The sequence below is a fragment of the Rhinatrema bivittatum genome, chromosome 8 (assembly GCF_901001135.1).
Source record: "Rhinatrema bivittatum chromosome 8, aRhiBiv1.1, whole genome shotgun sequence".
Lineage (NCBI taxonomy): Eukaryota > Metazoa > Chordata > Amphibia > Gymnophiona > Rhinatrematidae > Rhinatrema > Rhinatrema bivittatum.
The window spans coordinates 141,119,768-141,133,765 of record NC_042622.1 but is presented as its reverse complement, the minus strand read 5'-3'; the positions used below and the strand labels follow the sequence as shown (position 1 = coordinate 141,133,765).

At 42.2% G+C, this 13,998-nt stretch overlaps 1 protein-coding gene across 3 annotated transcripts in view; it reads right to left on the bottom strand.

Annotated features, from left to right (window-relative positions):
* Positions 1-13,998, bottom strand: part of LRSAM1 (leucine rich repeat and sterile alpha motif containing 1) — a 169,151-nt gene that overhangs the window by 32,215 nt on the left and 122,938 nt on the right. For all 3 annotated transcript variants that reach the window (XM_029612087.1, XM_029612088.1, XM_029612086.1), the window contains exons 17-19: positions 10,684-10,771; positions 6,240-6,314; positions 2,557-2,637 (exon numbers count right to left, since the gene is read on the bottom strand). In XM_029612087.1, coding sequence (XP_029467947.1) covers positions 2,557-2,637; positions 6,240-6,314; positions 10,684-10,771 — 244 coding nt within the window. The remainder of the gene's footprint in view (positions 1-2,556; positions 2,638-6,239; positions 6,315-10,683; positions 10,772-13,998) is intronic.

Here is a 13,998-nt window from a genome sequence, read left to right as displayed (position 1 = left end):
GTGCAATGCACCTTGCAATATATGCTTTGATGTGCCATGTGTTGGGTGCTTTGATGCACCGTGCATCGGGCACTCCAATGCAGTGTGTTTGGACTGCTTCAATGTTTGATGCATTGGTCATGTGGATATATTGGTAGAGTGCAGCATAATATGCTTTAACGCACTGGTCTTGGATTGTTCCAAAGTTGTTCCCAATGCAGGGAATTGTTCCATGTTTCTTTTCCACTTTGAATTTGATGCATTTTGGTCCCCTTGCCCCGCGGTAACCCACTGGGCCGAAGAAGGTGTTTCTGAAGAACAGTCACTTGAAATGCTGACCAGGGAGCCAGCCAAAGCTGCACTTTTGAGAGGATGATTTGCTTCGACTTTCATGGCCCTAGAATGTTGGGCACAACACAATGCAGGAGCAGAAGCCTGCACTTCAAATATTCAACGCCAAACAGAGGGAAGTGCAGGTAATGCAATAAGTCCCCTCAACTTCAGATTCTTTTCATCAAAGGTTTCTTTTTATTTTTACATCGGCAACTCCATTGCTTAGACAAGCACAGAATTTAAGAAGGGTCCCCCAACACGGACCCGTGTTTCGCCAAACCCGGCTGCGTCGGGAGGGACAAGCATTTAGAGACAGGGATTCTTCAACTTTTAATCGCTGTGCTTTGCTTGTCTCTAAATGCTTGTCCCTCCCGACGCAGCCGGGTTTGGCGAAACACGGGTCCGTGTCGGGGAAACCCTTCTTAAATTCTGTGCTTGTCTAAGCAATGGAGCTGCCGATGTAAAAATAAAAAGAAACCTTTGATGAAAAAAATCTGAAGTTGAGGGGGACTTATTGAATTACCTGCACTTCCCTCTGTTTGGCCTAGAATGTTGGGACCACAGGGACATCCAACCATAGACCAGGCAATTAGGCTGGTCAAGGTCTGGACCCAAGCAGTGATAACAGAGATTGTGACTGTCTGGTTATGGACATTATCTGTCTATTGCTGCATGATTTGAAACCACTTACTGTGCGCTTCTTTTTGGCAGGCATTGATGTTCTGTAAAAAAAAAAAATCTTCTTTCCTTGTAGATGTTCTGCCTTTTATGGTTTTTTTTTTTATAGTGGCACTTACAAGTGCTGTTTTGGTTATGCTGCAAAGGCAGAGAGGCAATGAAGAAATTACAAAAAAGAGTTTCACACAATTTTGTGAAGAGAGAATGACAATCCGTTCGTATATCAGGTTGGACAAAAAAATTGACTGAGGCGGCTCTGAGACAATGCCTGCGTATGCTTAAGCAGAGAGCTCAAAGCTCTACTGGCTTGAAGAGATGAGTCCATTCAGTGCCACCAGATCATGGCTAATTCAGTGTGCTTATTGACAGAAAAATAAAAAAAGAACACAGTAAAATGGAGCATATTTCAAGTGATTGTGGCTGGAGTTATTTACTATCCCTTTATTTAAAGTCCAACTAGGGTTTCAAGAGCCATAGTCTTTCCATCATAGGCTCCTATCGATCACATCCCTTGCCCTGTCCCTGGAATATAAAACAGCAGAGTATAACTTTGCCTATTCCTCTGGGGCCAGAAAGCGATGGCATTCCATAGGTCCTCATTTACTGCAGACTTTCTCCCAGTCTATGGCTTGGTAAATAGTTTCCATAAATAGGGAGCATCATTCATTGAGCAAACAAATGTGAAAATGCAAAAAGTAACATGACATGGTGATAGTGCATTGCAATGGCTATTATGGGAAAGAGCAGGAGACCTACTGGATGCATTTGCTCTCCTCTAGGTTCTGCATGGCGGACTATGGGTCAGTCTGAGTACAAATTCATGCAAGACCTCAATAGCATGATACTAAAGGGGAAAATGGTTACAAGAGTTATGGGAAATCACTGCCTGTGGGTACGAAGAGGACTTATTTACACTTCCCTGGGATGCACAACATTTAGGAGGTAACTTTCAAAACTGTACGGGTAGGTGCAAAGTCTGCAATTACTTTTACCTTTGCACCACTTCTCAAAGGGAAAGTATGACCACTCTTTCCCTTTAAAAATTGTCCAGGGAAAAAGTACCCACAAAGATTTGCACCTGCTTTTTCTGCAGGTACTTTTTCCGGCCAAAACTACGTGTGTTGTTGCCTCCCCCCAGTCTAACCCTGCCCTGGGAATGCCTCCACAAAAAATGCAGGTAAAATTAGGCACAGAGTAGGCAATTTTCAAATAGTTTTTTTACCTGGGTACATGGATTTTGTAAATTGCCCTCTTGATAACCAGGGAGTCATTTTTTTCACTGAAGCAATTCTCCAAGAGCCTTATTCCAACCTGCTCATCTTTTAACAAAAGTCTAAGTTGTGGAAAAGAGTTTGAGGTGTAATTTGAAGACACCGAAGGTTCTCAAACTTTGGCTACTCTAGTGTGCACCCTAGCCTGGAGTATCCAGAGAAGCCAGGAAAAAAACAAAACCTGCAAAGAGAGCCAATGGAACTAAGTAGCCTGCTCTTCACTGCCCAGTGACAAGACGGAATGTCTTAAACAGAGGGAGGAAGCATTGAGCCCAATTATTGGAGCCCTACATACCTGTAGTGTCTCTGTGTCCAGTTCTTGCCTCCTTAACTCCAGCTGTGTCAGCTGCAATAACTCAGTTTCTATTAATTTAATCTAAACAGAAGATGAAACAGGGATTTTTACTTACATTTTCAATTACTTCATTTACTCTGCTTAGTCTGGACTGCAAGCATTTGATATCCATCTGCTTCACAGCACTTTCCCTGGCAAGACTGGTAAACATTAAGGATGTTTTCTTATGTTTATAGCACAAAGTTTTCTGGAAAATAAGGCCTTTCAACTTTCCATACCTTTGCTTTTGGGGTCTATCTTACCTTCTTTACATCTAGTCATTAGTTTGAAAAGCACTAAGCAAAGTTTCTTTCGCACCCATGTTCCTTGCTATGATAATTTACAATACTGCTCGCATCCACCAATTAAGCATTAAAGGGTCAGAGACTTAAAATGGACACAAAACTAAATGCAGCAAGTCTGCAAGTCAGTTTGCTCTGCATAATTCTGAAATAGTATATCGCATGCCCGAGTGTTTAATTTCCTACAGCTTTTAGAAGGGAAAACAGTTGCCACACAAAATCTTTGTGGACTTTTTGCCCAATCCTTAAAGTTTGCCCCTTTAATAGCAAAAGATGCACAGGGGATTTTGAACAAGTCCCTCAATTTCTTCTTTTCTAGAAAATTAAAGCCTTGGGAGAAAAATGTGCTATTTTGAAATTATGCAAGGAAACGGACTCTTCTTGCTCAGTTCTTAAATCTGGCTCTAGGATCAAGGTCTTGTCATTCCACTGACGTGACAGATCTAAGTCAGGCAAAGCATTTGGTCAGCTTGGCTACATTTCTGAATCTCAGTTCACAAATGCAGCAGAGCATATAGTTGGAGTCAAATTCAGTCATTCATATCTTAAAATTACAATCCCATGCTGTACTACCTGAAACTTACCTGCAGCTTCTAAAGTCAGTGTGATATTTCTCTGGGCAGTTGGCAGGTTTGTTCTGTGGACTGGGTGGCCATCCCTGAATGGCTAAATGTCTGGGAAAGCTGCATTGAGAGCACCGAGGCTGCCTATGGCTAGCGCTATGATCACTGGCTCTACTCATGGGAATGCTGCAGTGGGGCTGTGATTCTCTCCAGTTCTGCTCGTTATTAGCTGGCTCACATTTATCTTGGACCTACCCCTTGCATCTCTGGTTTGATCGTTAGAATGTTTTATACATTTGCATAAAAAGGGCTTTACAAGTTGGAAAAGCCCAAATCGGTCAAGAAAGATGGCTAATTCAAGGTATTTCTCGCAAGAAAAGCTCATCACTCTGCAGAGCAAAATAAGAATTAGGCTCTATGTGAACTTAAAGTAATATAATAGTTGCCTGAAGATAGAAGTCATTTGGATCACCTAGTCTGCCCAGATGTCCTAGACTACTTGGTGACAGTCCCTAAGCAGTCTCTAATATTCTCTCTCACTTTTTCTTACCATTGCTTTCTGTATCTGTCCAAAGCATGCTCAGATTCTGTTAGAGAGTTGTGGTTATACTTCTGTTGATAGGTGATTCCTGGCATCCACTAGCCTCTCAGTAAGGAAATAGTGTCTCAGATTTTTTCTGAACCTGTCTCCAACTTTATATCTTGACCCCTTGTGCTGGAGGCTTTCCATAGAAAATACTTCCTTGTACTCTGTTGACACCTGCTAAACAGCAGAATGTTTCTATCATACCTGCCTAACACCAGCATCTCTACCCTATTACTTTCTAGACCAGGGGTGTCAAACTGCAATCTTGGAAGCCTGCAAAATGGTTAGGTTTTTAAGATATCCCTGCATGATTTATATGCATATGCTGCCGCCACCGTGTGCAAATATACCTCATGCATATTCATGGATGTCCTGAAAATCAGACTCATCTGCAGCCCTCCAAGTTTTCAGTTTGACACCCCTGACCTAGAAAATAGAAGGTATACTGTATAATTTGGAGTTTCTCTAGCCTATTTATGTAGGACTTGTATAAGAAGCCATGCAATATTTGGTACTCTTTTTCTGAACTACTCCCATCTTATCGATGTACTGAGAAAGGTGTAATCTCCAGAACTGAACACAGTATTCCAGGTGGAGCCTCATAAGTGACCTATGCAAGGACAATATTACATCCTCTTTGTTTCTGTTGTTTCAAAGAGCGAGTGACCATCTTGTTACATATATACTTCGGACAATTCTAGCTACGCTAATTCTTTTTAGCTTCTTCTTTCTTACTGATCAGGACTATGAATACCCAGTCCCAGTGAGCATGAAGCATGTGGTCTGCTTAGCAATCACTAACCGAACATCACACAAATCAACTTTTTCTATCGGATCAAGGCATCCCTCCAGAATATGCTCAATCAACCCCATATAAAATGATGAAACTAATGCCCTGAGATGGCCACAACCCTTCTTCCCTGAACTGAGCTTGGTGCCGCTGATAAGACATATCATGAGACTCCTGAAGAATTAGCATTGGCAATGGGACGTAGTTAATTGGTCATGCAGTACTATCCTGCAAGTTAATAAAAAAAATTCCTGCAAAATTTCAGTGGTTCTGGCCTTTCCTTGTTGACAATTTTCTCTTGGCCATTGTCTGTCGCAACTGTTGATGGCAACAGGCTCAATGTCGGGCATGAAACAATGCAAGCAGATTAATAATGAAAAAAAGCAAAGAAAACAAATAATTGCAAATAAAATATATGTTGCAATGTAAAATTATGGTATGTTTAATGGAAATGTAAGAGGAGGGTTTATTTACTATCACCTCAGCAGGATGCTGAGCCAGGCTACAAGCTGCAAATATGCAATCTTCGATCCAGTATACTAATACAGGCAACAAATCCTGCACAGTCCTGTGGCAAGCTATGCCAGGACTTGTCTGCTACCTTGAGCAGAACTAAAAGACTTTTGAGGTTAAAGCTGAACGATCATAGCCTGCCTGAAAAATTCCTGCTCCATAGTGTTCCCCCATATCTGCCTTTGAGAGGGTGAGGAAGGGTAGATAGATTCTCTTGTCTTTCATCTAGAGGGTCATTTGCATTTTTAATCAAAATCCCAGTGTGAAATCATGTCTCTGAAATTGTGTGCCCTAGAACACAAATGCTACACACTGAAGGAATCAGATTTACTAATGGTGCACAGCAACTCTGTGTGACAGAAGAGTCCAGGGATATGTGAACTCAATTTGATACATAAAATCCATTGCTAAGATTACTTAGCAAGCAGCTGGCCTTGAGTTTGCTTTAGTAATAAGGTGTTAATGGAACGCATGATGGTGTTAATTTATAGTTTTATGCATCTGCCAACCCAAGATTGTGTCCCCTTTGATTTTTTTTAATGGCACTCTTCCATTCCCCCATGTGTTTAGGGTATCACATTTACATCCTGAAATTAGTAACATATCATCAAACCTAATTTCTAAATTCACACAGCTAATGAAATCATAATCAGTGTCATTTGAATATGATGATTTCTTCCAGTTGGAGGACTGGTGGGTTGATGGTTTAGTTTTATTAATCTTTTCCATAGCCAAAATATGATTTTATAGCCAAATTTGCAGCCTGGGATAAGATGACTATATACTGTCATAGGAAAGTATGGCTACTCTTTACAGTGAGTTTTTACAGCTCCCAACATTTATTTGTTGGATCTGATATAAAATCTCTTGCATCTCGCCCTTTGGCTCACCTGGTTCCTAATTTGCTGGTGCATTAAATCTTTCTTCAGCTGAAGGGCTTCGAAGGCAGCTTTCTGAATTGCAGACTAAAACAGAAGAACATTTAGTTCAGTAAACATGGCACAGACCTATCTAGAGAGCTAAAGTGACCATGGAAGTTCAGAAGGGGACCCTGAGACAAAGCTCAATTCGGAAATTCACAGAGAACATGTGAACACAGGCTACACAGGTCTGTTTAAGCCTTGCACAAGTTGGAATTCATTCTAGCCTAGCATACTAAGGAAAGAGGGAGTAGGAAATTATTTATAAGGCTAGAAATCCCTTGGTCAGAATGAGCATTGCTTAGTTTTTAGGTTTCTAGGTGCTTCAGCATTAAAAAAAAAAAAAAAAGTGAACATTCCTCACTTTTTTTTTTCTTTACACATTAGTTTTCTACCCAGAGCTTCCACTCTCATTATGAGATGGAAGTAATTGGGACCAGACGTGATTCACATTCTGCCTTAACATAGAAGGTGCAGGGCTGAAAGACTAAAGCTATTCTACTGATATTAATGCCTCACTCACAAAAATTACTGTGACCTGTGAACTGCAGCATACAAGAAACTTCCTTCAGCAGTTACTCTAAAGAGTACCCTAAGGAATCCGCCGCTCACTGTGCCAGCAGGTAGTCAAATAGGTAACCCTGATGTGTACCTGCGTCCACTATGGAAACATGCCGTGCAGTGCTCCTCCTCCAGCTATTTCAAGGACCAACATTGGGCTCAGAACTGGCATTCATGGCCAGCATTCCATGGAAGTGCAGCTGTGTCAATGACCAACCCTCAGGATTGTTGTTACCAAATACATGTGAACAATACAGGTGAAGAAGAAGAAAATTGGTTCTTACCTGATAATTTTCGTTCCTGTAGTACCACGGATCAGTCCAGACCATGGGTTATGCCTCCCTTCCAGCAGGTGGAGACAGAGAAAAACTTGAAAGGCACCTTCACTTAACCTGGTGTGTTTCCTGCATCCCTTCAGTATATAGAGTATCAAAGCAGAATAAGACTAGCAATGAATCAAGCAAGAACAGAACTTTAAGAACGAACATATAAACATGTAACCTGTAGCTTTCTTTCTTAGTATGCTGCAATAACATAACCTGAATATGCACGCACAGACTTTACAGATCCCCCTGTTACCCACTCCTAGTCTTTGGGTGGGCGTCTGGACTGATCCATGATACTACAGGAACAAAAATTATCAGGTAAGAACCAATTTTCTTTTCCCTGTACGTACCCAGATCAGTCCAGACAATGGGATGTACCAAAGCTTCCCTAAACTGGGTGCCTACCAGAGGCCAAGGAGGGAACACGTACAGGAGAACTGAGGTTGGCCAGGGAAGTACTAGCGCATCAACCCCCTCTGCACTGTGATCTCTCCTGCGACTGAAAAAACGAGGAGCCATAGCATTGTCCCGCATTGCCATCAAGTCCATGTGGGGAGTCCTCCATCTGCGAGAAATGAGATCCATCACTCTGTCCGAGAGTTCCCACTCTCCGGGATCTATGTGCCTCCAACTCAGGAAGTCTGCTTGTATGTTCTTCCCGGCGATGTGAGAAGCCGCTAGCATCGTAAGATTTTGCTCCACCCAAGCCATGAGTAGCTCCGCCTTCAGCTACAGCTTGACTTCTGGTACCTCCTTGATGGTTGATATAGGCCACTGTTGTCGCTTTGTTGGGCAGGACGCGAACCGCCTGATGGCGTAATCGGGGGACAAAGTGTTGCAAGGCCAAACAAACCGCTCTGGACTCCAGGGGATTGATCGACCACCCGGACTCCTCTGGGGACCAGCTGCCCTGTACTGAAAGATACTGGCAAACAGCTCCCCAGCCAGAGAGTCTGGCATCTGTGGTCACCACTATCCAGTTCGGAACTTCCAGATCCACCCCTTGAGTAGGTTGTGTGGGCAAAGCCTCCACCCAAGACTGGACCTGGCATGATCGGTGAGTGGCAGAGGGAATTGGAAATTCTTCGACTTGGGATCCCACCGGGAAAGCAATGCTTGTTGTAACAGTCTCATATGAGCAAAGGCCCAGGGAACCACCTCCAGAGTAGATGCCATCGAGCCAAGAACTTGAAGGTAGTCCCAGGCCCTGGGCAACGGAAGTGCTCACAAGCGACAAACTTGCCCCATCAATTTGTTCATTTGGTCCGTCAGGAGAAAAACTTTCCTGACCGAGGAGTCTAACTGGGCTCCTAGAAATTCCAATGTCTGAGAGGGGACAAGATTGCTCTTGGCCTGATTGATTACCCAGCCTAGGGATTCCAAGAGTGGTCACCTTGTGGATCGCTTCCACACAGCATTCCCTTGACTTCACCCTGATGAGCCAATTGTCCAGGTAGGGATGAATGAGGAGGCCTTGTCTCCGGAGGGACACTGCCACAACCACCATGACCTTGGTGAACGTATGAGGTGCGGTCGCGAGACCGAAGGGCAGAGCGCAGAATTGGTAATGCATTCCCAGGACCATAAATCCACGATCCAGATAGTGTATATTATTTGAATCGTGTAACCGAAGATTTATTGGTTCCTACTAGCTAATTTATAATCCTAACCCGACTTATTTATATGACTAATAGAATATCCATATATGAGATATACTGTACTATCTTAAGTTAATCTTTAGGTATGAGAAAAATAATAAAGGAGGGATAACTGCTGTTTGTTAACTTTTAACTGTGTGTCGGAGTTCTTTTCTTGTCCGTTAGTATTCCTTACTCCCCACTCTTCCTTCCTTACTCCCCACTCTTCCTGTGAAAAGCTTTTTTGAAGAGCCATGTTTTTAAACTTTTTTTAAAGAGTTTTAAATCTTTCATTAATCTTATTTCGAGTGGCATTGTGTTCCATAATATTGGACCGGCTAGGGATAGTGCTCTCTCTCTTACTTGCGTCAGTTTTGCTGTCTTTACAGAGGGTATGGTTAGTAGAGCTTTATTGGCTGATCTTAGATTTCTCTGGGGAACATGTAGTCGTAGTGCAGTGTTTAGCCAGTCAGTATTTTCCTCATAGATTAGTTTGTGGATTGTGCATAGTGTTTTAAATTGCACTCTTTGTTCAATTGGCAGCCAGTGTAATTCGGCAAAGCAGCACCTTGCGGAGACCTGGAAGCCAAAAATGCTGTATGCATAAGGAGGACAAAATCTAAAGAAAAGGAATCAGAATCAACGTCCTGTCCCCCTGGTAAAACAGGATCCTCCTGTAAAGAATCCTGATCAAAAGTATCCTCAGGACTGGCAGGGACCGGCGACAGTGCTGGGGGAAGCTCCCCCACCCCCATAGCCCTTGCCTGAGCTTCAGCAAAGGTGTTTAAGATGGCTGCCGTCCCTGCACTGAGGGGAAACGGATCAGCCAGAAGCTCCCGTGGAGCAGAGCGTTTTTGAGCCCCTTGAGGCTTGGCTAATGCTGCAGACCCTGAAAAAGAGCTGCTTTCCCCTCCAGGTAGGCAGTGGGAGCAAATGCCGGCCCTAGAAAGCCGCATGGACGATTCTCCACATGCCACACACAAAGATGGCCGCGGCATCGTGGGGGGGGGGGGGGACAGCCCACAACACGTGAAAAACGCTGCAAAATTTCTCAAAAACATGGTGATTCAGATTATTTATTTAGCAACTTTTTTATACCGACATTCGTGGGGACATCATATCGGTGGGGAGAGGTCCTGGATTGCAGCAGAGCAAAAAAGAAAACTTTTGAAAATTTTTTTTTTTTTCTTTTTAAACACTCAGTATCACCACAGGGTAAAAGAGGGACTAGACCACCAGTAATCTCTTCCCCAGCATCTTACCTGGCTGGAGCCCTGCGGGTTTACCAACCCCAGCTCCAATAACCTGCCACCAGAGAGGATGACCCCGCAGGATCTAGCAACCCTCTGGGAGGTTTGGGAAAACAATCCCCTGTAGAAGAGCTTCTCTTTTTTTTTTTTTTAAACTTGCTTGATTCAAAACTTATAGCTAGTTCCCTCTTAATTTTAAGGGATAGCCTAACCCCAGAAACAGGGCAAGACTGCAGTCTTTGCACCACCTCCATTTGCTGGAGACAGAGAAATACTGAAGGGATGCAGGAGGCACACCAGGTTAAGTGAGGGTGCCTTTCAAGTTTTTCCTCTGTCTCCACCTGCTGGAAGGGAGGCATAACCCATGGTCTGGACTGATCCGGGTACATACAGGGCAACACCAGAATGTCTTAATCTAGGATTTAAAAAACAAGGACTGGTTCAACCAACTATATCGACAACCTTAGGTCAGCTTGTTTTCTTGTGAAGATGCACAGTTTATCTCAGCAATCAGTGTCTGCACTACCAGCTGCTTCACAGTTTCAGCCAAAAAAGAGTGGCTCATTTTAGCTCTGCCTTACCTTGAAACTCAGTTCACACAGAAAAGAGACCCTTTTCTGCAAAGGCAATTTGGTCCTACCTCTTCTAAAATGTGACTAATGGCTTTGTTCTGATCCAGCAGTTGCCAGCCCAAGATTTGCTGAAACTTCTGATCCATTATCGTCATGCTGTTAAAGGAAGAAAGGGCCAGAGACTGGATTATTTTCCCTTATCAGTGTGTTTGATTTAATTTGTCACGGCTGCCAATACTGTATTAAAACTTTGGAAATAGCCCAGAAGAAATACACACATTGCTTCTTTTAGAGATGTGGTGTTATAAATATGTGGGGAAGAGATTGATTAGCATGTAAATTAATTTATTAATTCCATAAAGCAACCTTAATTAATTAATTCCATAAAGCAACCTTTAATTTATAGGCAGCTGTCACTTTCACACTTAAAAAAAAAATAAGAATAGCTTGCTTGTTACGGTGGTTACTACCCCAAACCAAAAATGCGTGATACTTCACTTTCAATGCATATCCAGCATAGCTCTATGCTTCAACGGCAGGGGGAATGAAGAAAAGATGTTTTATATTCAGACATCTACCAACAAGGACTGAATTACATAGTCTGGGTAAAACAAATAAGCATGGGTGTAGCTTGCTTGTTATGTCGGTTACTACCCCAAATCAAGCATGATACTTCACTTAGAATACATATCCAGCACAGCTCACTGCCTCAATGGCAGGGAGAATGAAGAAAAAAGATTTATATTCAAACCACCAACAAGGACTGAATTGCACAGGCTGGGTAAACAAGCGTGGGAGTAGCTTGCTTATTACGGTGGTTACTACCCCAAACCAATTAGCTGGATACTTCACTTAGATGCAGCTCCAGCACTGCTATCTACGATGGCGGGGATGGAAGGGAAATAGAACCAAAAAAATTATTTAAAGGGACAAGAGTAACAAAAGTATGAAAAAAAAAAAGTATGAAAGCTTGCTGGGCAGACTGGATGGACCGTTTGGTCTTCTTCTGCCGTCATTTCTATGTTTCTATAACTGAACCAAATCACTGTGAACCTGGAAGATGTGGAAGGCCTGACTGACAAACTGAAGAGTATTAAGATCACTTGGACCGGATGGTATTCACCCCCAGGGTTCTGAAAGAACTAAAAAATGAAATTTCAGAACTGTTAGTAAAACTTTGTAACCTATCATTAAAATCATCCAATGTATCTGAAGATTGGAAGATGGCTAATGTAACCCCTATATTTAAAAAGGGATCCAGGGAAAGTTATAGACCGGTGAGCCTAACTTCAGTACCGGGAAAAATCATGGAAACTGTTATAAAGAATAAAATCACAAAACATTTAGATAGACATGGTTTAATGGGACACAGCCAACATGAATTTACCCAAGGGAAGTCTTGCCTCACAAATCTACATTTTTTTGAAGGGGTGAATAAACATGTTGTCAAAGGTGAACCGGTAAATGTGGTATATTTGGATTTCCAGAAGGCGTTCGACAAAGTCCCACATGAGAGGCTTTTGTGGATTACAAATTAGTTAAAAGACAGGAAACAGAAAGTAGGATTAAATGGTCAGTTTTCACAGAGGAAAAAGGTAAACAGTGGAGTGCCTCAGGGATCTGTACTTGGACTGGTGCTTTTTAATTTTTATAAATGATCTGGAAAGAGGTACAATGAGTAAGGTAATCAAATTTGCAGATGACACAAAATTATGCAGAGTAGTTAAATCTCAAGCAGATTGTGATGAATTGCAGGAGCACCTTGAGAGAGGAAGATCGGGCTTCCAAATGGCAGATGAAATTTAACGTGAACAAGTGCAAAGTGATGCATATAGGAAAAAATAACCCTTGCTGTAGTTACCCAATTTTAGGTTCCATCTTAGGAGTTACCACCCAGGAAAGAGATCTAGGCGTCAGTGGATAATACATTGAAATCGTCAGCCTAGTGTGCTGTGGCGATCAAAAAAGCAAACAATGCTAGGAATTATTAGGAAGGGAATGGAAAATAAAACGGAGTATGTCATAATGCCTCTGTGTGCAATTCTGGTCACCGCATCTCAAAAAAGGAAATAGCTGCACTGGGGAAAGTGAAGAGAAGGGCAACCAAAATGATATGGGGTATGAAATGGCTGCCCTATGAGGAAAGGCTAAAGTTAGGGCTGTTCAGTTTGGAGAAGAGACGACAGAGGGGATATGATAAAAGTCTATAAAATCATGGAAGGACTCGAACAAGTTAATGTAAATCGGTTGCTTACTCTCTCAGATAATAGAAGGACCAGGGGGCACGCCATGAAGTTAGCAAGTAGCTCATTTAAAACTAATCGAAAAAAATTATTTTTCACTCAGTGCACAGTTAAACTCTGGAATTCATTGCCAGAGGATGTGGTTTCAGCAGTTAGTGTTACTGGGTTTAAAAAAGGTTTGGATAAGTTCCTAGAGGTTAAATCCATAAATTGCTATTACAATAATTAATATGCAATAGTAGCTTATGATTTATCTAATGTTTGGGTACTTGCCAGGTGCTTGTGGCTTGGATTGGCCACTGTTGGAAACAGGATACTGGGCTTCATGGACCCTTGGTCTGACCCAGTATGGCATTTCTTATGTTCTTATATGGCTGATAAGAAACCTTTGCTCTGTTCCTATAAGTACACATCAGATAATACATAAGACGTTGCCATACTGTGTTAGTCCAAGTGTCCATGAAGCCCAGTATCCTGTTTCAATCAGTGGCCAATCTAGGATACAAGAACCTGGCAAGTTCCCAAACAGTAAAAAGATCCCATGCTACTAATACTGGTAAATAAATAGTGGCTATTCCGTAAGTCATCCTGATTAATATCAGTTTATAGACTTCGCCTCTAGGAACTTATCCAAACCTTTTTTAAACCCAGCTAAGCTAACTGCATTATCCACATCTTCTGGCAATGAATTCCAGAGCTTAATTGTGCATTGAGTGAAAAAGAATTTTCTCAGATTTGTTTTAAATGTGCTACTTGCTACTTCATGGAGTGCCCCATATTTCTATTATTTAAATGAGTAAACAACCAATTCACATTTACTCATTCTGCTCTTCTCATGATTTTGTAAACCTCCATCATACCCCCCCAATCAGCCACCTCTTCTCCAAGCTGAACAACCCTAACCTCTTTAGCCTTTCCTGATAGGGGAGCCATTCTATCCCTTTATCATTTTGGTCGCCCTTCTCTGTACCTTCTCCAGTGCATCTTGAAGATTTAGGTTAATTATTGCTTTAAGAAAAATGCCTCATGCTGATTAGTAATTGGAGTAACAAGGCCTGAAGAGGAAAAAAATGTAATTGTCAGCCCAAGGTTGAGAATGGCAGAAATGAATGTGAGATAAGGAAGGTGCCAAGAAAGTTA